Source organism: Eptatretus burgeri, chromosome 14 (genome assembly GCF_056783735.1).
Source record: "Eptatretus burgeri isolate ZD-2024b chromosome 14, Ebu_testis_v1, whole genome shotgun sequence".
Classification (NCBI taxonomy): Eukaryota; Metazoa; Chordata; class Myxini; order Myxiniformes; family Myxinidae; genus Eptatretus; species Eptatretus burgeri.
The window spans coordinates 30,037,198-30,062,810 of record NC_140974.1 but is presented as its reverse complement, the minus strand read 5'-3'; the positions used below and the strand labels follow the sequence as shown (position 1 = coordinate 30,062,810).

The 25,613-nt window shown below is 45.3% G+C and overlaps 1 protein-coding gene across 1 annotated transcript in view; it reads right to left on the bottom strand.

The window, feature by feature from the left end:
- LOC147012883 (ectonucleoside triphosphate diphosphohydrolase 1-like) overlaps positions 1 to 25,613 on the bottom strand; it is a 41,364-nt gene extending 15,751 nt beyond the window's left edge. The window contains exons 1-5 of the mRNA XM_085854207.1: positions 25,442 to 25,613; positions 23,130 to 23,282; positions 22,841 to 22,958; positions 4,459 to 4,609; positions 3,931 to 4,090 (exon numbers count right to left, since the gene is read on the bottom strand). Coding sequence (XP_085710333.1) covers positions 3,931 to 4,090; positions 4,459 to 4,609; positions 22,841 to 22,958; positions 23,130 to 23,267 — 567 coding nt within the window. The 5' untranslated portion in view covers positions 23,268 to 23,282; positions 25,442 to 25,613. The remainder of the gene's footprint in view (positions 1 to 3,930; positions 4,091 to 4,458; positions 4,610 to 22,840; positions 22,959 to 23,129; positions 23,283 to 25,441) is intronic.

Here is a 25,613-nt window from a genome sequence, read left to right as displayed (position 1 = left end):
GTGTACCTCTCATGGAGATTCATTATTTCATAACTAAAAACACTTTTTACGCATTGTGATCAAATAATTTAATTTTGCCTTCCTCATTCCGGTAAAGAACCGCGGTATTGCCATTGAAACTTAAATGCGTGCCAAGCGGCTTCACCAAGCAAAACGGTTGAAACTTTTAAAAACGAAACGTTTAATTAACCTCCGCAATCTTCGAAGATGGATGGAGGTTACTGTTTTCACCCCTTTCTGTTTGTTTGTTTGTTACTTACGAAATCTAAAGCTTTCTAAAGATTTCGTAAGTATATTGATGCCTTCCATTTCTGTTTGTTTGTTTGTTTGTTTGTTTGTAGGCACGATAACGGAAGAAGCTACCAATGTCAAATTACACCACGTGATTCAGGAGGGTGATGGCTAGTGCTGATTAGATTTTGGTCAAAATCGGTCAAAGGTCAAATATTCGATTTTTGATGGTTTGGTACAGATAACTCTAGAACAGAAAAAGCTTCCAATGTCAAATTACACCACGTGATTCAGGAGGGTGGTGGCTAGCGCTGATTAGATTTTGGTCAAAATCGGTCAAAGGTCAAGGTCACAGTGAGGTCAAACATCCAAAAAACATTCGATTTTTGATGGTTTGGTACAGAATCATCGTAGAAACTTCTGATTTGCGTCGCTACCTTCTCTAGAGACAGCTTTTATTAGAGAAGGTCAGAGGTCAAGTTGACGATTTCGTAAGTACCAGTCTATGACTGCTTGTTTGCTTGTTTGTGTTTGTGAACAGTATTACGGAAAAACTCCTGGACGGATTTCGACGAAACTTGGTGGGGGGGTTAGGTATGGTCCATGGATCATGCCATTAAATTTTGGACTTGGTCTCCCACCCCACCAAAAAAAAAAAAATTGTTAGAGAAAGAATTTTTTTTTTGCATTTCTACATGTTTTAAGTGATTTCCAATCCCCCCCCCAAAATTTTTTTACTCCCCCAAAAAGAACATTTTTTTTTGCATTTCTACATGTTTTAAGTGATTTCCACCCCCCCAAAAAAAAAATTTAGAGAATTTTTTTTTTGCATTTTTACACGTTTTAAGTGATTTACAACCCCCCCCAAAAAAGAGAAAATTTTTTTTTTTGCATTTCTACATGTTTTAAGTGATTTCCAACCCCCCCCAAAAAAAATTGTTTGAGAAAAAAAAAATTATTTTTTGCATTTTTACATGTTTTAAGTGATTTCCACCCAACCCAAAAGAAATTGTTACCCCCAATTTTTTTTGCATTTCTACATGTTTTAAGTGATTTCCAACCCCCCCAAAAAATTGTTAGAGAAAAAAAATTTTTGCAACTTTTTATTCAACAAAATTTCGATTTTTTTTTTTTTTTGCATTTTTACATGTTTTAAGTGATTTCTAACCCCCCCCCCCCAAAAAAAAAAATTGGAGAAAAAAGAACTATAACTCTCAGCACTGTTTGACATATTTAATGAATAAGATATAAGGTTCGCTTGAGTGACCCAGCAGTATTGGCGGCGGAGGTTTTGCACTCTCCCGAGTGCACCCCCTCTAGTTTTTATTTGTATTTATCTATACTGAAGTGATGGATCGAACAATGGAAAAAATCATACAAAAAGGGGAAACGTCGTGGAAAATATAATTTGACATTTTCAGCGAGCCAGCCACAACCTCTTGCAGCGCAGAACAACACGTGACTAAGAACGCATGCGAGTGACCTCTGAACTTTTTTCAAGTCGATCAACATACAGTATTCAGGGACAGTGCAAATATTGGAGAGCGCTTGCCAAGTGGCTTAAGCACTCCAACGAAATGGTTGATAAACAACTCGTTTGGCACATGATTAGCAATCACCGAACCGCCATATTAAACATACACCTCCCGGAGACGCCCAAAATATCAATCATGTCTGAATTGGATAAATGAACACTTTTTTTTAGGAGTTGGAACTGCTTGCAAGTTAGATTCTGGAGCATAAATTTTGTAATTCTGTTGAGTTTCAGGGATATTCCTGGTGAATGCATGTGCGGAAATGAAAAAGCCATGAATGCTGCTGTCTCCGGGCGTTTATAAGCAATGCAATATACCCAGCGATTTGTAGCTATGATTAACAGGCATTAGATAATATGAGAGAGGAAAGTGAAAAATAACCTTTATAGTCAAGAAATTGTTTCAGCCTGTTCCAAGTCAAGGCATGGTTGAGCATCCAAAAAAATATGGCGGCTTCAGACCCCAGTGAAGTTACTTAGGGTATGCCTTAAGACCCCAAAGAGCCAGGTGGCCGAAGAAGCACCTGATAAAGGATATAATTAAATAAGGCCGTTAATTGTCTTCAAAAGGGGTGTTTTAACTAACCCAAACACCCAATTTTCACTCCTGCCCTTCCTTGGAGCTCCCTTAGTGTGCATGCAAAGTTTTAGTCCACTAGGTTTCATGGTTTTGGAGTTATGGAGTAGACACACACACACACACACACACACACTGCCTTTCTGAGAACTGTGACCCCGGAGGCAATGGTACACAACATATAGCGATTCCTGAAATAGTTATTTCATTATGATTATTAGTTTTAGATAACCCTTCCCTTATGCGGAATGGATTTTTGGGCCAATAAGCATTGTGTGGAATAGTTAGTTTTTTTCTCCATTCTTTTCCCCCCCATCTTAAATCTTCTTCACATGAATTTCTCTCATGCAAGCAAGCACGCCAAAGCACACAAGAAACAGGGACGCCCACAGTCGCTTGCATACATGTGCCAAATCCCTGTTTGAATCGCACGCTAACTGGCGTACAATTTCATCCTTCACCACACTCTACCTACAAATGCAACAACAACAACAATGATCAACAAGACTTTCCTCACCATTGTAACATTACCCAAACTCACGGTACATTCGCCATTGACGCCTCGACCACAACAAACAACCAAGCACCACAAACACAATGAACCACCACACTGCCTCAACCATCACGTCAACCACAACCACTACAGATGCCCGCTGCCGCTTTTTGGATCAACAGGAACAAAGAATGCAGCGTATCAATAACAGACACTTTGGACCTGGACGTTCAGACATCTAACTCGAAGCCCAAGCATGCACCAAGCACCATTCAATGTTGTATGGATATCCCTAGCACTCCGTATCGTTATGGTCCCCATTGGGTGAACTCATGCACATTCACACCAGGAGAGCACAGCCAAAGACCCCAGCGCCATGTTAAGTACAGAGATTCGTCTCGTGTTTTATCTGCAGGACAAATGGTGGCACCTTCATGGCTGTGCTCCCACGTGGGTGGGACTAGCGCTGGGGTAATAGTGCCACACCAATGGGGGCGCTGTAAGACTCAGATGCTCCGCCTAACGACCAGTTTGATCCATATTCAGGCTCCTCACTCTCCAAATGACTATTTTAGCACCACGTTCCACACAGAGTTCTTTCTTGACTTGGTCAGCAATACATGACATGAGGCGGAACGGAGCGGTGCCTACGGGTCAGAGAGGTGAAACGGAGTTTGTGGAGCAAAGCACTGGGAGAGTGAGAGATATGGGTGCCAGACTGAGCAGTCATTATGGCCAAGCCAATATGACGCTAACATTTACAGACCTCTTACATGTAAGTAAGCTATCTTCTCACGCGTCCCATCTCAGTTCCACAAAAATTCCAACAAAGTGCAATTTGTACATGGCCTATTAACACTAAAGCTTGATCTCCACAATATTAATATAATATGTCCCATCATTGGGTTAACTTATCATGAATCCTTTGTTGGATCTGACAATATTGAGGAAATAGCTTGACCCACCTTCCCCCCCCACCCCCATCCGCAAACCTTCAACCCTACCCCCACCCCCAGAGAAGATAGCACATAGCAAAACAGCATTCATCCAATTTCATAATCTTTTAATGGCTATTCAAACTGGATCTGATCTCACCGAAATGAGCCTTTCCAGGAGGTAGTTGAGTGTAATCCAACCATATGCTCCCTCATCAGAGCCACTGATAACTTCTGCTCCCAAAAAGTCAAACGGGGAAGATGACAGCATCGCCCGGACAGCTTCCATTACCTTCTCTGCACTCGATCTGTTTTTCTCACTGGACAAAGCACACAGTCTGTAGTTGCTCAAAATACAGCGCAATCAAGAAAGTGTAAACAGGGCAAATTACATACATCCCACGTCCGGGTTTCAAGATTTGCTATAAATTGAAACTAAACAGAAAATTCAGTCACCATGTAGCAAATCAGTTGGGCTGATGTAGCAAGGGCTTTCATAATTTTTATTTTTTAAGGGAATTTTAGACCATAGTTGATGCATGCTACCCTCTCATTGTACATGGTTTACTAATCATGATAGAGCATTCCAACAACTGTATCTAACAATCTTGTTGCATTCAGGAGTCAACCTAAAGCTTTAAACAACACAAGGTAATAAATTGTGCACAAAAGAACAGGTCCACCATACTTGAGCAACCTCATGCCAGCAGTAGCTCCCAAATAAAGGGGACAGCTGCCTTGGCTGCCTCTTGGCACCTTCGTCAATGCCCACTCTAAGCATAGATTCAACTTCTTTGCTGCCTCTTCCGGGTTGCTGGCAAAACTCGATATTCCACGAACTACAAAGGAGGACAGATGGAGTAATCCAATTGCATGTTAGAGTTACATCTATTGATCTTCACACGTTTCCCAACCATTGATCTGCATACAGTACATGCAAGTTAAAACATATGCGAAAAGATGAAAAATTAAACAAACAGCCACAACGATAAAATGGAAGATGCAAAAGGATAATACAGTTGAGAACATTCAAGATGATAATTACAAAACAAAGGAAAATATTTTTCATTCACAGAGCAGATGGGTTTTCTGGCAAATGACGTGATGATTCTCCAGTTCCATCTCAACTACCCCCTACCTCCCAACAAATATTATATGACAGGCTCGGTGGTTCAGTGATACATTTTGTAAAGAGACTGGTATGGACACAAATTGAAGTTTTTTCGGATCTTTTAAAAAAAATGTTTTTTTTTAAGGCCGACAGGACATAGCCACAGGTGATGAACAAAATGGTGGAATCTTGATCCTCTGATCCTCGACTGATCCACACTTGACTCCTTATACCCTTCACCTCATCTCTAATTTTTCTCTCTGATCCTTGGTGACCTTCCTTTTAATCATTTAGTCTCTCCTCCATCAAATTAACAGTGTAGCCACACGACACACACCTGCATGTACATGTACATGTGCAGGGTGGCCCATTAAATGACATCATAATTACAAAGGAAAAAAGGATAAAAAACTAATAATGTATTTTGATCTTTATTTCCATACAATAAACTATTTAAAGAATTTAATTTGGGACAATACATAGACATTACAATTTTCACATCATGGGGAATGTATTGAAGAACAACGCATTACTACAATACATTCAAATTTAATTCATTGAATGGGAGGGGTTAGTCTTATGCGAAGCTTGAAAATGACATGACAACAAGGCACATTAAGAGAGTACAACAGGGAAATGAAGAGAAAGACAAAAATAATTGTGAGAATGGATAAGTGAGGGAGAGAGTGTGTGACAGTGTGTGACAGTGTGTGAGATTGCAAGTCAGCACAAGCCTTTAAAGATGGTAAAAACTGAATGTTGTGTTGCGGCGAGCACCGTACTGAGCACCAAAGTGGTCACCCACATCCGGTAAGTCCACATAGAAAGGATGGAGAAGATGCTCAGTGTATGGATTGAGGACAACACTTTGAAGAACATTCCTTAAAGTGGACCTCTCATTCACGCAAAGGCAATGCGTATGTACGCGCATCTGGCTGGCACGGATGGCGCAAGCATGAGTGATGGGGGTACGAGTGGCCCCATTCCATTCCAGGTGAGCTGGGGACGGTTTGACTGTTTCAAGAAGTGCTACAGTCTCCACAATATAAAACTGACAGGCAAGTGTGCACCTCCGCAAACCATGAGGCAGCCAAAGTGTTCCCTGCTCAACTCGCGCAGCTCATCAAGGAGAAGAGGTACCTGCCAGAGAAGGTGTTCGACATGGACAGGACCCACCTGTTTTGGAAAAAGATGCAAACACGAACTTTTATCTCGAAGCACGAGGGGACAGCTTCAGGATTTGATGGAAAATTGGTTTCAATCCTTCTTTGCAAAGGAATGGGTTTCTCTTCTCTTCTGCGCAAATGCAAAATGGTACTGTCTGATGAAGCCCATGATGTTGTACCATTCCCTGACCCCACTGCTCTCAAAAGGCAAGAACAGACACATACTGCCCATGTTTTGGAGGGCCAACAGGAAGGCATGAGTGATGGCAGCAATTTTCATGGACTTGTTCCGTAACTGTTTTGTCCCTCAGTTGGAGAGGTACCTGACAAAACAAAACGTTGCATTCAAGGTTCTCCTGCTCCTCGACAATGCTCCTGGCCACCCCAGGGACCTGAAGGTGGCTCACCCGAAACTAGAGGTGATCTTCCTGCCGCCCAACACCAGTTTCCTGATCCAGCCGCTCGACCAAGGGGTAATTTTGACTTTCAAATTATTATACTCGCCGCACCTTTCACCACATTTTGGATGAAATGGACGCTGACCCAGAGCTCATCATCGGGCAGTGTTGTAAGGAGTTCTACATAACCCACTGCATTGGCACAATCAAAGAGTCGCTGGATGAGATGAAAGCCTCCACCATCAACACCTGCTGGCATAACCTGTGGCTACAGGAAGTGAAGAACTACAGAGGCTTTCTCGACAACACGGAGGAGAGACATAAAATTGTCAGGTTGACACGGCATGTGGGAGCAGAAGGCTTTGACGACATAGAGACTGAGGAGTTTGATGCTCTTATCGCCTCGCATGCTGAGGAGGAGTTGGGGGCCATTACCAAGGTTTCTGAGAAGGAGGAGGGCAGTGATGAGAAAGAGGTGTCAAGGTCCAACCTAACAGTCAAGTTCTTGGGTGAGATACTGCAGGACATTCGGTCAGTTACCGAGAGGCTGTTAGACACTGATCCAGTCATGGAGCATTACTTCAAAGTCAAGAGGGATGATGTGATGCTCCCATACAAGGAGCTAGATTGAAATATACAGCAATCTCAATTACAGAGTTCTTCTGCCCTGGTGCGCCCAACTCAGGAGCACCAGCACCCTCACCTGCCGATCCTGCATCCCATTTGCTGATCAACTTTTCAAGATGATCTGCTTCAGGGCCCTCACCTACATTCCTTTTGGTGCAAGATTAATCAGCACCCCCACATGTGTGGTCTTCAGACAACTCCACTGAGCTCACTGGATTTTAAAACATAATCATCATCATTTGAAAAGTTGCGTTTCTTTGTGCAAATAAAAATTTGAAACAGTATCTGCTGTTATTGGTTTTTTTTTTTTTAAACTTACTATCACTTGTTGTTTTGTTTAATCACTTAAACTGTGAATCGCATTCCTTCAATAAACATTGGAAATGGTTCCTGGTGTTTTCGTTTTTTTATTTGTAAGCATTTTATTATGAAACTGTAATCATGTACATTTGCAGTTGAAAATGTTTTGAACTTAAAAAAATAATTCCCAATGAACCAGGAACCGCCGGGAACTTATCCCACTTTTTCCATTGAACCAATGCGTGACAATCGTGGCTTTGCCATTCACGGCATTTCTCATGAATCCGGAACCGCTGGGAGCCTCCAGTGGTGAGAAAAAGTTTGTGAACCCTTTAGAATTTTCTGTATTACTGCATAAAATTGACCGAAAATGTGATCAGATCTTCCTCCAAGTCCAAATAATGGATAAAGAGAACTTGATTAAACAAATCACAAAGAAAGAAAAAACTACTTTGTTTTTTATTTATTGAGCAAAATAATCCAACATTCAATCTTTGTCAGAAAAATTATGTGAATCTTTCTTTACATTCAGAAACTGGTGGCACCCCCTTGAGCAGCAATAACTTCAACCAAGCATTTCCTGTAACTCTTGATCAGTCCTGCACATCGGCTTGGAGGAATTTGGGCCCATTCCTCCTGCACATCGGCATTCTTGTTCCAGAACTGCTTCAACTCAGAGATATTTGTGGGCTTTCTTACATGAACTGCTTGCTTCAGGTTCTGTCACAACATTTCAAGTAGGTTGAGGTCTGGACTTTGACTTGGCCATTCCAAAATGCAAAATCTCTTCTGCTTCAGCCATTCTGTTGTGAATTTACTTGTGCGTTTAGGATAGGTGTCTTGCTACATGACCCACTTTCTGTTAAACTTCAGCTCACAAACGGATGCCCTGACGTTCTCCTGTACAATTCAGAATTCATGGTTCTGTCAATGATGGCAATCTATCCAGGTCATGAGCCAGCAAAGCAGCCCTAAACCATGACATTCCCACCACTATGCTTCATGGTTGGGATGAGGTTGTTATGTTGGAATGCAGTGCTTGGTTTTGGCCAAAGATAATGTTTCTCATTCAAGCCAAAAAGTTCCACTTTCGATTCATCTGTCCACAGAACATTCTTCCAATAGCTTTCTGGATCATCCAGGTGGTCTTTGACAAACTTGAGATGGGCAGCAATGTTCTTCTTGGAGAGCAGTGGTTTCCTCCTTGTTGTGCTCCCATGAACACCATTCTTGTTCAGTGTTTTCCTGATGGTGGATTCATGAACACTGACATTAACCAATGCAAGAGAGGCTTGCAGATCCTTAGACATTACCCTGGGGTTATTTGCGACCTCCTGGATTATTGTACGTCTTGCTCTTGGAGTGATTTTCGTTGGATGACCACTCCTGGAAAGAGTAACAATCGTGTTGAATTTTCTCCATTTATACATGACCTGCCTGACAGTGGATTGGTGGAGCCCACATCTTCAGAAATGGTTTTGTAACCCTTTCCAGACCAATGAGCATCGACAACTCATTTTCTGAGTTCCTCAGAAATCTCTTTTGATCGGGGCATGACATACTTCCACAAACTCGTCTGGTGAAGACCAGACTCTGATGGTGACGAACAAAGTTTATGTTTTACAAATAGGGCAGGGCCAAACTCACTCATGATGGTCATCCTATTGATTGAAACACCTGGCTGGAATTACCCCCTTAATTGAGCTGATTAACCGAGAGGTTCACATACTTTCTCCGACAAAGAAATTGAATGTTGGATCATTTTGCGCAATAAATAAACGAAAGTAGATTTGTTTTGTGTGCTACTTGTTTAACCAGGTTCTCTCTATCCATTATGAGGACTTAGATGAAGATCTGATTACATTTTAGGTCAAATGTATTGTTGCGGATTCGCGCCCGCCGGCGTGCTGACGGCCACGTAACTCGAATCGCGGCACGTCGCCCACCGGACGGACAATCCAGTCGTGACCCTCTCGGACTAACGCCGGGAACCAGTCACGGGTGGACCTTTCGGTTTCACCGCGATCGAGCCAATCAGCCCCCGCGTGGGATAGGGTTGCTCGCCAAATTCGACCTACCTAAGTACCCACGCGGAGAGTAGACCGGGCGATCGCACCTCGCCGCAGGTCGACTTCGGACACGGGCCACTTAAGCGACCCGTTCCGTACTATCAGAATAACCGAGCGGTGTTATCGTCGACCTCGACGGTTCGATTAATTATCGGGCGTATTCAGCCCACTACCAACCCTTTACGTGAAGCAAGATGGGGATTCAATAGAGGAAAAGACGAAGCGAAGCGGGAGAACAGTTCAACACAAAGCACATTTATTCGCGGCACACGGGAAGCACACATATTCGATTCCACCAAAAGCACATAGAAAAAACACAATTCAATTTACACAAAAAGCAAATATAAAAGCGAAAACACAATGCAGAGCTAATACCGACTACCGAGCACACGGCAACACTTATACAATTCTACCTCACAGACGGCGCCGACAACACATACCCAAAACCAAGGAAAAGAATACCCTCAAGGATGAGGCGGGCCTGAGGCCGAGACCGGGTCGGCCTACCCGTCTGGTGATGAGACGCGGAGCGGCGATGGCGCCTCAACTCCGCGGGCCTCGCGGACGGTGTCTGGTAGGGGGTGGGAAAGGGGCCCCCTTGGTCGCACTATCTCAGCGCGGGGGGAAACAGGAGGGGGTTGCTGATGCTCGGGGTATAGAGGATTTTTATTATCCCGCGACGAGCGTCTCCACCTCGGCCAGGTCGTGCTGTCGGCCTCCCTCGGGTGCAGCTCCCTGCACGACGCGAGCACCCCCTCGTCTGGTGTCGCCGCCTTTCCACAGCTCGTCCCCTCCGTTCCGACTCCAACGCACACGACGAGCAGCTCCACCGCCCGCGAAGTCTTGACTCTCTGTTTCCGACTCTCCTACTCTCCTACTCTCCGCCTCTCGACTCTCCTGCTTTCTGACTGACGAACACGGTCCTTTTATCCGCCCCGTAGCTTCGCCCTCTCATCTTTGACCCCCTCCCTTCGACCTTTCACCTCGCTCCCCATTGGCCCGAGAAAAAGTGGGCGTGAAGGCTTTTTGATCCACAAATTTGCATATATCGATCGCCCTGGAGGCGGGGCCAAATCGCCCCTCGCTCACCGATTGGACAGCAAAAAGTGGGCGTGTGTCGTTTTTGATCCGTTTTTGAAGCACAAAATCCGTGATTTTGTACACGCTGTTCGGCGCGCGCCCTGCACGAGTCCAACACCGGTACCCACAGGCGGCGCAAGAACGGTGGCGATGCGACGGCTGCGAGGTGTGACGTGAAGGTCGTGGCGGTTGTGGTGAAGCGGCGTTGTGGTTGGTGGTTGATGTTGTGGTTGTGGTGGTAATCATGGCGGTTGGTCCAAAATAAAGATAGCAAAAGAAAAACGGCTATCCTGAAGAGTCGCAGCACGCATATATGACATGTATTCCCACTAGACAACGGGTTTGGGCCTAACTACACATGCACTTACCGAGATACCTCACCTAAGGGACCTGAATGGTGGTTTGCGAATTTGGTAACCACAACAGTATGCAGAAATTCAGAAAATATAAAAGGGTTCACAAACTTTTTCTCACCATTGGATCCTTCTTTTTCCCATTGAAACAATTCGTGGTATCAACATTTACGGCTTTGCCATTCACAGGTAACTAACCACCGGGACCAATCCATCCATCCATTAGGACCATACTCTGTGCAGAGCATTGGTTCTGCCGAAGCAGTCTCCTGAGCTATTGGGAACAATCTTGGACGGGTCGCCATTCCAACGCAGGACACCAGCAAGATGGTACTCATTTTGCCGACCTCTGAAGGATGACAGGCTGAGTCAACCCAACCTGGTATCAATTCAACAGCCAAGTGGGATTTGAACTCAGAACCATAGGATCCCAAGCCCACCACCCAAACCATTAAGCCAACACCAGGACTGGGAACCAATCCCCCCTTTTTCCATTGAAGCAATGCACCGCTATTCGATATTCGTGGCATTTTCCAGGAATGTATCCCCTATGAATAGTGGGGTCCAACAGTATTGGGATCCACAAAATGATGAATTTTTTGGAGAAACATTTTAAGCATAATTTACATCATTCGTATTATAAAAGAGAGTTTGTACATTTGTTTGTTTATTTATTTATATATGCTTCAAAAACGGAATAAAAAACAACTACGGGATCAATTCCAACCAGATTTTGCGTGTTGCCAAGGGTACCCCAAGTATGGTTTGTCTGGGTAGCATACCTGGGGGAAACGGTTCAGGGTTGGGTGGGAGGGACCCCAATTATCTCCATTTAAATGTGTATCACATATTGCCACTCAGTGGCAGCCGGTATTACAAATCATCTTTGTCTAATATAAAGAAGGTTTAAACGACTTCAAAATAAACGTTACAGTGATATTGAAATCCGAGTGAAAATAATTCGAAATTTTCAAAATGTTTCATTTCACTCATTTTAAACAGAGGTTCAAACCAAAGCATCCAACACAGCTTCACAGTGAATTGGAAGTGATTTTTTACTTGTGTCACATGAAAGAATCAAGGATGGTTGACAAAGGTGATGTTAGCTGACTTCCAAGTGGATGGAAGAAAACCTTGGACAAATTGTAGAGTGAATAGAGCAGAATGTTTGTGAAGGACAAAATGTCTTTTGATTAAATCTGTGAGCAAAGCGATGCCTAGTTACATAATATTGTTACGAATTAGCCGGTTCGGACAGCCACGCACGACCGCTTGAGCCCAAACGCAGTCGCGCGCCCGCCGAAACCCGGAATTCAGTCTTAGCTTCCGGACAACTCCGGAAACCTGCTACGGATGCCTTAACGCACCATAAACTGTCAATATTCTGTCCACGCGGAACAGGGTTAATCGCCGAATCTCGATATACCTAATTATCCGTGCAGACAGACCAGAAGTGACCAGAGGCTCACAAGAGGCTGGGCAGGTTACCTTGCCGGCCCTTGTGACGGCTCAAAGGTCTTCGGGTCAGTGACCCCTGCTGTCCCTGGCTTGGCCCTTGTGTCACATGCGCCGGTCGCTTGAGCGGCCGGGCGGCTCGAGCAGCTTGGCGAGCGGCTTGCTCAGTTCTCCTTGGTGTCCGGCCTTCACTGCGGCCTGGGCGGTCGGGCCTGGCCGGCGACGCGCTCGGAGGCGCGAACGGGTCTTTGCTCTTTTAGAGTTGATGCCCTTTTATGACCCATCCACTGCCTCAGCGCCGCTCGACCGTCTCAAGGCCGTTCGCCCAACGCTCATCTCCTCTTTGGCCGTTCACCGATGCTTCTCCGGCTCTCGTCTGGCATTCCCTCCTTCTCTGCGACTGCCCGTCTCCCGAGAGCGATGAATCTCCGCTGATCTCTCCTCTGGAGGTGCCGCTCGTCTCCCAAATCAGCCTCGAACTCGTTCGAGCTCCTCCCTTATATTGGCCCGAGGCGAGCCGCTCTTTGATCTCTCAACCCGAGGCCGGGCTCCGCCCACTTTTCACCTCTGACCTCTCACCCCTGGTAAGCCTCGCGGGAAACCCCAAGTCCGACGTCACCCGTGGGTTTTGGAGAAGTCGCTCTGTGATCCAGTTATGCAAATTAGGTTCGCGCCACGGCGCACAATGGCGGCTTGAGCAGTGGTGGCATTGGGGAGCGTTGCTTGTCGATGGTGAGGAGTTTTTGTAGGATGTTTCGAAATTAAAGACAGAGAAAGAATAACGGCTACCTCAAAGATTCGCAGCACGGCACATGAACAATTCCCTTTACACATCGGTGGGGATTCTAACCTGAAACACTTATCGAAATAACTGATCTTCGGGGAACCTGAATGGTGTTTTGTGAAATTCCAAAACCGCAACAATATATCTTGACCAAGTTTCAGCAGATAATTCTAAATCAAAAATTATACTTTATACAGTTTGCCAAGGTAATTGTGGGATTTGCAATAATTTAACTTTTGTCTTTTTTGTACAATATATTGAAAATATTGGAATGTGATCAGAAATATCTGAGTACAATATGCCAAAGACATGCAGAAAATATATTATCTATCAGAGTTGATATCAAAGAACACACACACACACACACACACACACACACACACACACACACACACACACACACACACACACACACACACACACACACACACACACACACACACACACACACACACACACAGTTTGTCTTTACATGGTTGTAAATAATTTGCAGATAATAAATTGACAAACTTATGACCATTTCCATTTTCAATCAGGATATCAATATTATCATCTCCTATTACATACACATTGTTATTTTTCAGGGAGAGCTTATTCAATAAAAAGTTGAATTCATCCAAAATGAAAAGGTCACTTGAATTTGATAGCCTATATTCGACACCAGCAAGAGAATTTCTACAATTTACATTATCAATTCCTAAGAATAAGGACTCGGCACTTTTCATCGAGAAGCACAAATCTTTTCCAAGTTCAAATTGACATGCATTTTGAATATAAATGGCTACACGTCCTCCGATTACATTTTCTTGCTTTGTACAAAGTAAGGAACAATTTTCAATATCAAATAAGGGAAGAGACTTGGCATTTTAACCATGTCTCAGTTATATCGAGTGTAGTGAATTGATATTCAAGAATTCATGAAAGGCATTAATATATATTTTTTACGAGGCTTCCTGCATTTAAATGAAATAGACCGAATTGGTCATCAGATAAATATTTTTGAAATCATTGAGCAAGTTAGACAGTCTCGACATATTGGCATTTGGATGGTCCCATCTGAATTAATATAATTCATTCAGGTGGTATGTATGTATATATATATATATATATATATATATATATATATATATATATATATATATATAAAAAACACCTCCCACACTCCTCTCACCGAAGCTGCATAAAGCAATCCAAGAAGGCGTACACAAGGTAGGCGCTTTGCTGTTTCAAACCCTTCCCAGAGATCCTTCACAGCGATAAAGACGTTCACACACAGTACACACATCAGAATCCCAATGCTGCACACACCCTCAGCTGCCAGACCAGTTTCATGACTTATTGGCGAATCACCAGCGATAGCGTACCAATGAAGCTCCCAAGCATGTACCAATGAAGGAGCCTCATACCAATGAGGCACCCAAGCATTAGGGGGTGTGTAGCATTGAGATTCTCATGTGGGTATGATGTGTGAATGTCTTTATATAGCTGTGGAGGAACTCTGGGAAGGGTTTGAAAAAGCAAAGCACTGACCTTGTGCAGGCCTTTTCAGGTTGCTTTATGCAGCAGCTTCGGCTGGAGGAGTGTGGGAGGTGTTAATTATTTATATAATCCGAGCCACCTGGGTTCAGTGGATCAGGTGAGAGCTGATTGGCTATTCCCTCCATTCACAGGTGAGAGATGTGGGTGGGTCTATCATGTGTGTGTGTGTGTGTGTGTGTGTAAACATATATATATATATATATATATATATATATATATATATATATATATATATATATATATATATATATATATACACACACACACACACACACACACACACACACACACACACACACACACACACACACACACACACACACACACACACACACACACACACACACACACACACACACACACACACACACACACACACATATATATATAGTTGTGGTTCTGCAAAACCGCATGCCTCTAAGGCAATGGCACCCAACATACAGTGATTTAGTACATATTTGACATTTTGCTTTGTACATATTTGAAAAGTCATATATACTGTATGAAATAGGCTAATGCTGTCTGTTTGTCTGTCTCTGTCCCAGTCTGAAACATGGAATTGCACCTCAGAGAAAAAAAAGAAGAAAAGTTAAGCAAACGTTGCTTCAAAGTAATAACCAAAGAAGAGACACATAGTTCGCTATACTTATACACTGTAATTGAAAGACTAAAGAAAATTTAACACAAAAGAGGGATGGGCTGGATCTCTTTGTGGACCAAATGAGAGAAAAATATAATAGAAATTATGAGTGTGCATATCATGGAAATGAGTATCATTGTCAATCAACAAATATTTGATAACATTGCATGTATCAGGTCAGGTATGGGAGCATGTGCCAGAACAGCACGTCGCTGCGTCCACTTTCCGCCGGTACTCCAGGGGCCTCCGTCTGGCCATCCCCCAGGCAGATGCCAGGCCCATCCCCATCTCCTTGAGATGATGGTCAACCTGTTGCAACCATGAGGCACGTGGTCGACCCACTGGCCTCCTCCACTCATGAGACTCCCTCGCTGAGAGAATCTGGTGAGCAGGATCAGAGTCAGGAAAACGAGCCACATGTCCATACAGCCGCAACTGACGCTCACGGACTATGCAGGTAACAAATCTCATCCGAGTCTCTCTCAGCAACCGCTCGTTGGACACAAAATCCGACCAGCGATAGCCAAGGATTCTCCGAAGAGACCTGGTACCAAAGGAATTAAGTCTCCGTCTCAGATCCTTGGTCAGAGTCCAAGTCTCGCACCCATAGAGCAAGACTGGAAGTACCAAGGACCTGAAGACTCGGACTTTCGTCCTCCCGCACAGGTACCGGCAGCGCCACACCCCATGATCCAGTGAGTCCATGACTCCCCAGGCCCGACCCAGACGTCTATTGACCTCTGACTCGCAGCCAGCAGAGACATGAATATCACTGCCAAGGTAAGTGAATCTCTCCACGACCTCAACATCCTCACCACAAACAGACACAGACAGGACAGCAGCATCCAAGATGTCACCGAAAGCCTGGATCTTAGTTTTGACCCAAGAAACCCGTAATCCCAACGGCTCCGACTCCTCATTCAGCACCTCGAGGGCCCCCAAGAGGATGTCTAAAGTCTCCGCAAAGATGACTGCATCATCTGCAAAGTCAAGGTCCGAGATCTTGACATTCCCAAATGACGCACCGCAACTTGATCTCTCCGACATCCTCCCTAGAATCCAGTCCATACAAGTGCTGAAAAGTGTGGGAGCAAGTACACATCCCTGACGAACTCCAGTAACAACTGGAAATAAGTCAGAGATGGTACCACCACACTTCACAGCACTCTCAGTACCAGAGTAGAGTTCAGACATCAGATCGATCAGTTTTGGTGGCACCCCACGAAGACCAAGAATCCTCCCAGAGGACGTCCCGATTCACTGAATCGGACGCTTTACAGAGATCAACATAGGCTGCAAGCAGCCCCTGCCGAAACTCTCGTCTGCGTTCGGTGAGGACACGAAGTGCAAGGATACGGTCAATCGTTGACCTCTTTGGTGTAAAGCCTGACTGCTCTGGACGCTGGTGCTCAAGCAGATGATGGCGAACCCTATCGAGAATTATCCGAGCAAAGACCTTGCCCGGCACTGAGAGCAGCGTCACCCCTCGGTAGTTGTTGCAGTCTTGGCGATCACCCTTCCCTTTCCAGAGAGGGACAACAAGGCCCCTCTTCCAGTCAGTTGGGATGATGCCTGTGTTCCAGGCAGAGCACAAAACTGCATGCAACGACACGAGTGCAGCATTTCCACCAGCCTTGAGAAGTTCGGCGTGGATGCCACAGATCCCTGGAGCTTTGCCCCGTTTCAACTGGTTCACCGCAGCCCGTGTTTCCACAAGCATAGGTGGACCACAGTTGATTCGAGGGTCAGCAACAGGGATTGTAACACCCTTGACGTCCAACTCGACAGTTGGGGGATCAGCCTGGTACAACCGCTCAAAGTAACCGGCCCAGCGGGCCTTCACTTCAGACTCCTCTGTCAAGAGCCTACCACTCTCTGCTCGAACTGTAGTGCTCCGAGGGATGGGCTTGGATGAACGTAATGCGCGAATTCCCCTGTAAGCGGGACGAGAATCACCTGTCCACAGGTGATGCTCTACCCCCTCACAGATTCCTCGCACATAGGCCTCCTTGTCCACCCTCAGTGCACGTACAGTTTTACGCCTCAGCTCCCTGAACAGCTCAGCTCTGCCATTCAGCCTGGCCCTGCGACTCTGGTCAATGGTATCCAGTGTCCCTTGAGAGACAAAATTCTTCTTTGCCCTGCGGTGAGCTCCAAGGCATCCACCGGCAACATCAAGGACGGTGGTCTTGAAGGTGCTCCACAACTCTTCAGGACCCCCCAAAGCACCCAGACCCCCCAAGTGTCCACTCAGCCTGTTTGCAAACTCCTCAGCTACTCTCTCATCCCTGAGCTTGGCAACATCCAGCCTCGGCTGGGATGGTACCATTCTCCAGGATTTAAGGTGCAGCTTTAGAGTTGCTACAACAAGCCTGTGGTCAGTATTGAGGAACTGAGCACTCCGGTAGACCCTGCAGTTCTGGATCATCCTCCAACGACCGTCAATGAGGACATGGTCAATCTCCTTTGCCACACCGCCAGCGTTGGAATACCAAGTCCAGCGATGAGCTTGTGGGCGCTGAAACCATGAACCAGCCACCCTAAGTCCATGACTTCTTGCAAAGTCAAGGAACTTAGTGCTATTCTGGTTCATAGTTCCTGACCCATGGGGACCAACACACACCTCATAACCGTCCCTATCAGTTCCAGTCGATGCATTGAAATCCCCCAAGACTAGAAGTGTATCTCGTCTGGGGCACTGATCAACCACAGACTCGAGTGTGGCGTAGAATGTGTCCTTCACGGTGAGATCACTCGCCTCAGTCGGAGCATAAACAGAGACCAGGGAAATGACACCTAAGGAGTGACGAGATCCTTAATCTCATAATACGCTGGTTGACCGGTGTTACCTCCAATTATCATTGGGGTCAGCTTATTGGACACAGCTACAGCAACTCCTTGGGTATGGTAACCATCAGAGCGACCAGACCAATAGTAGGTGTAACCACCCACCATTATCTCGCCGCAATCCGGTCTCCGAACCTCAGAGAGAGCTGCAATCCCGATGTCCAAACGCTTGAGCTCAGATGATAACAGAGACAGGTGATCATCCTCTCTTAGGGATAGGACATTCCAGGCACCCACCCGAAGGGACCGCCTCAGGTTAACCCAAGGAGACCGCCGTCTGGTGGACGACACCTCAGCACCACTCCGACACACTCTCCCGCAATCTGACCCAGGGATGTTACCCCGTGGTTTCCCTCCTATCAAAGATTGGGGGTCCCGAAGGCTTTGCCCCAATCCCGTCATCCGGTGAGCTGCCCTGCGAAGGGAAGCTGCACAGGAGGTACTCCCACGGAGTGGGTTTTCAGATTTTTTTGCGTTTTTGCGTTTTGCGGAATGAAGGGTTTTACGGTGGCCGGAGTGCAAATCCTGCCACCAACCTCCTAATAAGAAGTGACCCCAACTGCAGGAGGACGTCCGCAGACACAGTTGGGCACTAGATATGGATGGCCATTGGCTCACAAGGAGCTCCTCCGCCCTTTGAATCAGAAAACATGTATCAGAAAACAAAAACAACCTCTGGACTATTTTGGTGATTGTATGTGGCGTTAATTAAAGCAGAATGAAAAGAAAGAAGGTCAAAGTGCAATGTTCGCTTGAATCTTCAGATTAATTGATGTGTTTCTCCTCCATTTCCTCACCACTTGCATAAAAACGAAGTTTTGTTCCATTTTCAAACAGTGTCTTGACTTGGGAGGGGGAAGGGGAGCGTCTTTTGCTTTTCGTCCAAATCCTTTAACATGATATTGTCCACAATGAAGATGCTTTTCATCACCTGCGTTTTGTGCCGGGACAATAAGGTTTTTACGAGGATGTGCCACGGGTCGTCGTCATGTTGGCACCATATCCAGGAGCTTTCTTGATGTTAACAGCCATGTCAAACTTTTCATCGAGTATTTTCTCACATTTCCACACACTCCACTTGCCTTGGGTTCTTGGCCTCCTAAATCCCGAAGATACGAAAGTTATTTTGATGGGAAAAACCTTTCTCCTATATTTGTGGAGAGAGGGAGAGAGGGGGAGAGGAGGAGAGGGGTAGAAAGTGCTATTTGCACTTTTTCCTCAAATTCCTTGTTTTTCTTCTCCAGAAAATTTGCTCTCTTAATTTCAAACAATATTGCTTTTCTTAGTTATTTCCACTCTTCTAATATTATCAATAAATGCATCAACAGCCTTCTTGATTCCTCGGCTGAAAATTTGTAAGAGCTTTCCGAAAATAGTCATCGATAGCATATTTGGTGACTTCAGAGATCCCACCATTCACTCCATTCTCGGCCGTCTCGCGCCGGTGCCAGGACCAGTCGATTCATCCGCCGATAGCATTTCTGGCTCTATTTCACTCACGTTATATGTGGCGCCTTTTCCATCTTTCTTCAGTTTCATGCTTGATTTTCACAAACTATAGTTGCTCATAATCATTTAAACAGTGGAGTCACTCGTTTTTATTTTCAATTTCCTCACGGAAAAGGAATCTCCGAGAAGTTAAGTCACATTATGTACGAAGATGTTACAGCACACGTCTAACTCATTATGCTGCCATCATTCTTTCAAACACAGCCTGCACACCAAGCGATCCATCATCATCAGCCTTCTATCAAGTGCAGCGGACTCGTTTCTTCTTCGTTATTCCCCCGCAGATCGATATGGAACAAACACATTTAAAGGTCGACAGCGAGTAGCCGGTTTGGTGAAAAGCGTGAAGATGGAGCCTCACCACGGGACATGGAGGTGGGGCTGAGACAGGTAGGTGTGAATAATATTTTTCATTCAGTGTGAAGAATATTTTATGGAGATTCGTCATGAAGAGGTTCATCAATGTGACCACAATTTTGTGACTTGATCCAATCAAGTGATGAAATCATTCAGTATTCTGATGCAAGTGATCACCCAGAGATGGGCACAATTACACGAGTTTCACCCTCAATGGTTCCAAGAGGGTTCGTAGCCTTCGTGCAAAGACTCGACGAGTCAAAAGTCTCCACGTAAACAACACACCGATTCGAGGCCGGGCTATGAGTGGGCCCTGACGTTCCACATTGGTGCCTGTCTGGAGGATTAAGAGAAATGACGCGGCCTTCATATCAAGAGCTTAGTGGAAAAAGTCATGGACAACCATCACCTCATGGGGAGTTACAGCATCCCACAAGGACCTTCGTCTCAGCCCTTATTGCCACAAACATGCTAAAAAGCCGATGCAACGGGGTCTCAGCAAATAGTAAGACCGTTCTAGACTTTTGTTCATTTATAGACGACCTTTAGTGGCCATAAGCAAAAATGCACCACGTAGTTTTCCACAATATTATCTTGGAATAATGATGTGAAGCAAAGTGTGAGCAGTCACTACTTACCGCTCTTCAAAAAGAAAACAATCATTTCATGGCCCACCCATTACATACAACAATCAAGAGCAATCAGAGATTGCAGACCCTTGCCAGAACTTGTTTTGTGTGGTGTTTGTGAAGTTTTGTGTGGTGTATTTTGCGTGGCATTTGTGTACTGGTATGTAACGCAATTAATCAGACATAACTAGAACTGCCACTTTATAACTGCTGGCAGTGGTGACCGGGTACCAAGACGTCCTCCTCTGATGCAACCCCGCTTTGATCGGACACCTGACCCTGGCTCGTGAAGTTTTTCATTATTATTCAATTGAATTTAGAATGAGATTAAAATAAATTCAATTCAAATCAAATGGAAGACCAAATAGGTACAGTCCTGCATTGGAATCATTTGAAGGAACCCGAACAAGCAAAAAAGCAAAGATGAAGTCATCAAGATGAACCGAGATAGGATTCAGTTTTAAGCTGCTCTTCCTCTACCCTCAAACCCATCTAGGCACAGCCAAGTGAGATTATATATATATATATATATATATGTCAGAAAAAGAAAAAATAAATAATAATAACCCAGATCAACAAATTAAATAATTCTGGCTGCCATACCATGTGTCCGATCAAGTTGAAATTTAAAACACGTTTCCCTCATCACTATTCGATCATAATTGTGACGTTTCATGTCAATTGATCAAGCGGTTCCAGAGAAAGCATTATTTAATATTTTTCTTCAATCCAATAGCGGTCATAAATATAAAGTTTCTCCTCGATCTGTTGAGCCACTTCAGAGAAGAAGATTTTTGAAGCTTTTTTTCTTCTTCGCATAATATGGCTGCCGAATTACATGACCGATGTCATCAATTTTTTTTTTTCTGTGGACCATTTTATGCCGAAATATGTGGACTTAGATGTGGGAAGACGAGATGACCCTCAAATATTTTCATACTGATTAGATGTGGCATCCTACATTGGCTATTATGATGTCATAATGAAGGCACCGATGACGTCATAAAATAAATCACACTTATTGCCCATGAGGAGTACTTGCCATGTGCCAAGTTTCAATTCTTTCCTTGTTGCGGTTTCAGATACAGAGAACCAATTTTTTGTTCTGTTTTTCCAACATGGGTGCCACACCATGTGACCTATGACGTCCTAATTATGTTGAAACCATTCTACATGAGTTGTCATACGTATGGTGAAAAATTCTCAACCTGGCAAACAGTTGCAGAGAAAAACAAGAAAGTTCTGTGTGGACAAACAAACAAACGACCCAAACGCAATACCCTCTCCTTCGGCGAGGGTCACGACAACGGCACTCAGTAGAGGGCATACTCCGCCAGGTTGAACAGTTGAGGTTTTGTATCCTTCCAATAGGCCGTTCTGCATCCAGACCTTAACCAAAATCAAATCAGCTTGTTCTTGTCACCGAGTCAACTCATCCATCAAATGTTGTCATAAACTGTCAATCTTTTTGAGATATCATGCGATACTGTGTAACATTTTGGCCGTATCTCCCAAATGGTGAAGAATCACTTTAAAAAATTCAAGTCAATTCGTCCTTGTCACACGTGCAACCTGTCCACCAAGTTTTGTCCAAATGCATCCACAACTTTGAGATGTTGTTGTTGTTCGTCTTCCGGCTGTTCCCGTTCGGGGTCGCCACAGCGGATCATCCGTTATGATTTGGCACAGGTTTTACGCCGGATGCCCTTCCTGACGCAACCCTGGTCGCCTCTTACGACACAGGGATAAGGATTGGGTTTCACCATGATTCCAGGCTGCCCTACACCCTCTCATAGCGCGGCCCAGCACAGGGCTCCCGTCCTCAAGTGATCCTCCAACCCAAGCCTCCGAGTAGCCGGATTACAGGCGCACGCCACTACACCCGGTATAACTTTGAGATGTCGTGTTATATATTTTATTTCACCCGATCACTCAATGTGAGGAATCACTTAAAAATTCTCAGATCTGGATCTTTACCAAAATCGAATCAATTTTTCCTCATCACACACCCAACTTATCCACCAGGTTTCGCCGAAATCCGTCCATAAGTGATATCATGCTCACAGACAAACACACAAACAGACAGGAGTGAAAACAGAACCTTCGTCCACCTTTGGTGGCGGAGGTAAAGACTCAACTTGTGAGATATTAGCTTAAGAGAAATGGAGAAGGACAAGAACAATACTCTCAAGTAAGCACGACTAACCGGGTATTGGACAGCGTGATAGTTGAGATACTGTCCCCGTGCCATTTTCCTTTCCTCCTGGCCAATGGTACACAAACAGAGCTGTGTGGGATGACCCAGCGTCGATTACCACTCCATACTGCGTGCAACAGGACATAGGACGCGGTGAACATCTGCACCTCCAAAGTGGCATCCTCGACCAAAAAAAAAAAACAGTGGTAGAGAGCATTACCTCTTCACTGTACTTGAAACCAGCACTTTTAAAGATGCAGCGCAAAGCAACCACCAGTTAACGCCTGGGCTATCACACCTGGATTTGTGATGGCTGAACCTTCTGGGCAACGAGGACGATGCAGACGATGGTCATCACCACGGACGTAATTCCCAGCAGGATGAGCACACCGACAGGTCGCCTTTGCCCGAGCACCATTTCCCCAAGAAAGGGCATGTTGTTGGTGGGATCCTGTGATCAACACAAGGGCGAACTTGTTAATTGGCCTAATAGTAACCGGTCGGTTACTGGATCATTTGTCATGCATCTTAACAATTGTACTTCATTTGAACTTCTGGTCTTTTAAAATAAGCTCAACACAATCACTGATCAGGCACTCTGAGGGAGAATGAACTAAAGTACAAAAAAAGGGAAACAAAACCCTTGTGTAGCAAGGGGACAATGATGGCGAGATATCAAGAAATGGATAAAGTAGATAAGATCTGAGGGGAAAGGGTGGGGAGGAAACTTGGGGGGAGGAAACGAGGAAAGAAGAGACTGAAAGAGATGGGTTAGTGGTTTTAAATTGGGGAAATTAACTGGAGGCGAGGTGGGAGGGTAGATGAGAAGATAAGGATGTAGTTGGGATGAGAAAGGGAGATGGGGAAAATAGTGGGAAGATGAGACTGAGGAGTGGAAGAGAGGAGAGGTGGGAAGGTGAGAATGAGTGGAAGAGAGGAGAGGTGGGAAGGTGAGAATGAGGAGTGGAAGAGAGGAGAGGTGAGAAGATGCGAATGAGGAGTGGAAGAGAGGAGAGGTGGGAAGGTGAGAATGAGGAGTGGAAGAGAGGAGAGGTGAGAAGATGCGAATGAGGAGTGGAAGAGAGGAGAGGTGGGAAGGTGAGAATGAGGAGTGGAAGAGAGGAGAGGTGAGAAGATGCGAATGAGGAGTGGAAGAGAGGAGAGGTGGGGAGTTGATAATGCGGAGTGGAAGAGAGGAGAGGTGAGAAGATGCGAATGAGGAGTGGAAGAGAGGAGAGGTGGGAAGGTGAGAATGAGGAGTGGAAGAGAGGAGAGGTGGGAAGGTGAGAATGAGTGGAAGAGAGGAGAGGTGGGAAGGTGAGAATGAGGAGTGGAAGAGAGGAGAGGTGAGAAGATGCGAATGAGGAGTGGAAGAGAGGAGAGGTGGGAAGGTGAGAATGAGGAGTGGAAGAGAGGAGAGGTGAGAAGATGCGAATGAGGAGTGGAAGAGAGGAGAGGTGGGAAGGTGAGAATGAGGAGTGGAAGAGAGGAGAGGTGAGAGGATGCGAATGAGGAGAGGAAGAGAGGAGAGGTGGGGAGTTGAGAATGCGGAGTGGAAGAGAGGAGAGGTGAGAAGATGCGAATGAGGAGTGGAAGAGAGGAGAGGTGGGAATGTGAGAATGAGGAGTGGAAGAGAGGAGAGGTGGGAAGGTGAGAATGAGGAGTGGAAGAGAGGAGAGGTGAGAAGATGTGAATGAGGAGTGGAAGAGAGGAGAGGTGGGGAGGTGAGAATGAGGAGTGGAAGAGAGGAGAGATGGGAAGGTGAGAATGAGGAGTGTAAGAGGAGAGATGGGAAGATGAGAATGAGCAGTGGAAGAGAGGAGAGGTGGGAAGGTGAGAATGAGCAGTGGAAGAGAGGAGAGGTGGGAAGGTGAGAATGAGTGTAAGAGAGGAGAGGTGGGAAGGTGAGAATGAGGAGTGGAAGAGAGGAGAGGTGGGAAGGTGAGAATGAGTGTAAGAGAGGAGAGGTGGGAAGGTGAGAATGAGGAGTGTAAGAGAGGAGAGGTGGGAAGATGAGAATGAGGAGTGGAAGAGAGGAGAGGTGGGAAGGTGAGAATGAGTGTAAGAGAGGAGAGGTGGGAAGGTGAGAATGAGGAGTGTAAGAGAGGAGAGGTTGGAAGGTGAGAATGAGGAGTGTAAGAGAGGAGAGGTGGGAAGAAGAGAATGAGGAGTGGAAGAGAGGAGAGGTGGGAAGGTGAGAATGAGGAGGGTAAGAGAGGCGCGGGGGGAAGATGAGAATGAGGAGTGGAAGAGATGAGAGATGGGAAGGTGAGAATGAGGAGTGGAAGAGAGGACAGGTGGGAAAATGAGAATAAAAGGGGGGGGGGAGGAAGTGGTGGAGAGATGAGATTAAGAGGGAAGGGTTGGAATAATTGGAGAGGAGATGGGGGTGGAGTTGAAATCTAAGATGGATCGGACGGGGAAAAGTGAGGTAAATGACAGTGGGGGGTTAGTAGGATCGGTGGTGATGGTGATGTCTGGGAGGCCGTGAATGAAGTTTCGTGTGATTGAAGTGTTGGGGGTGGATCGGCACACGAAACTCACAATGAAAGTACAATCGGTCACAGGAAACAACAGACTGTACAAAACAACACAGGTGAAGAAAGGTACCGAATTCCAAAAGGAACGCAAAGTTGTGCGAGGAGGATCCGGTGTCCACTGTCCCTCGGATCGTCTCCACGAAGAACCGCAAATCGATCCCAGCCCGATCACCGACCTGGAGTCGCTGTTCAACCTTAAACAGGAAGAAGAAAAAGGAACTAGTACTTCCTGATCTCCACAA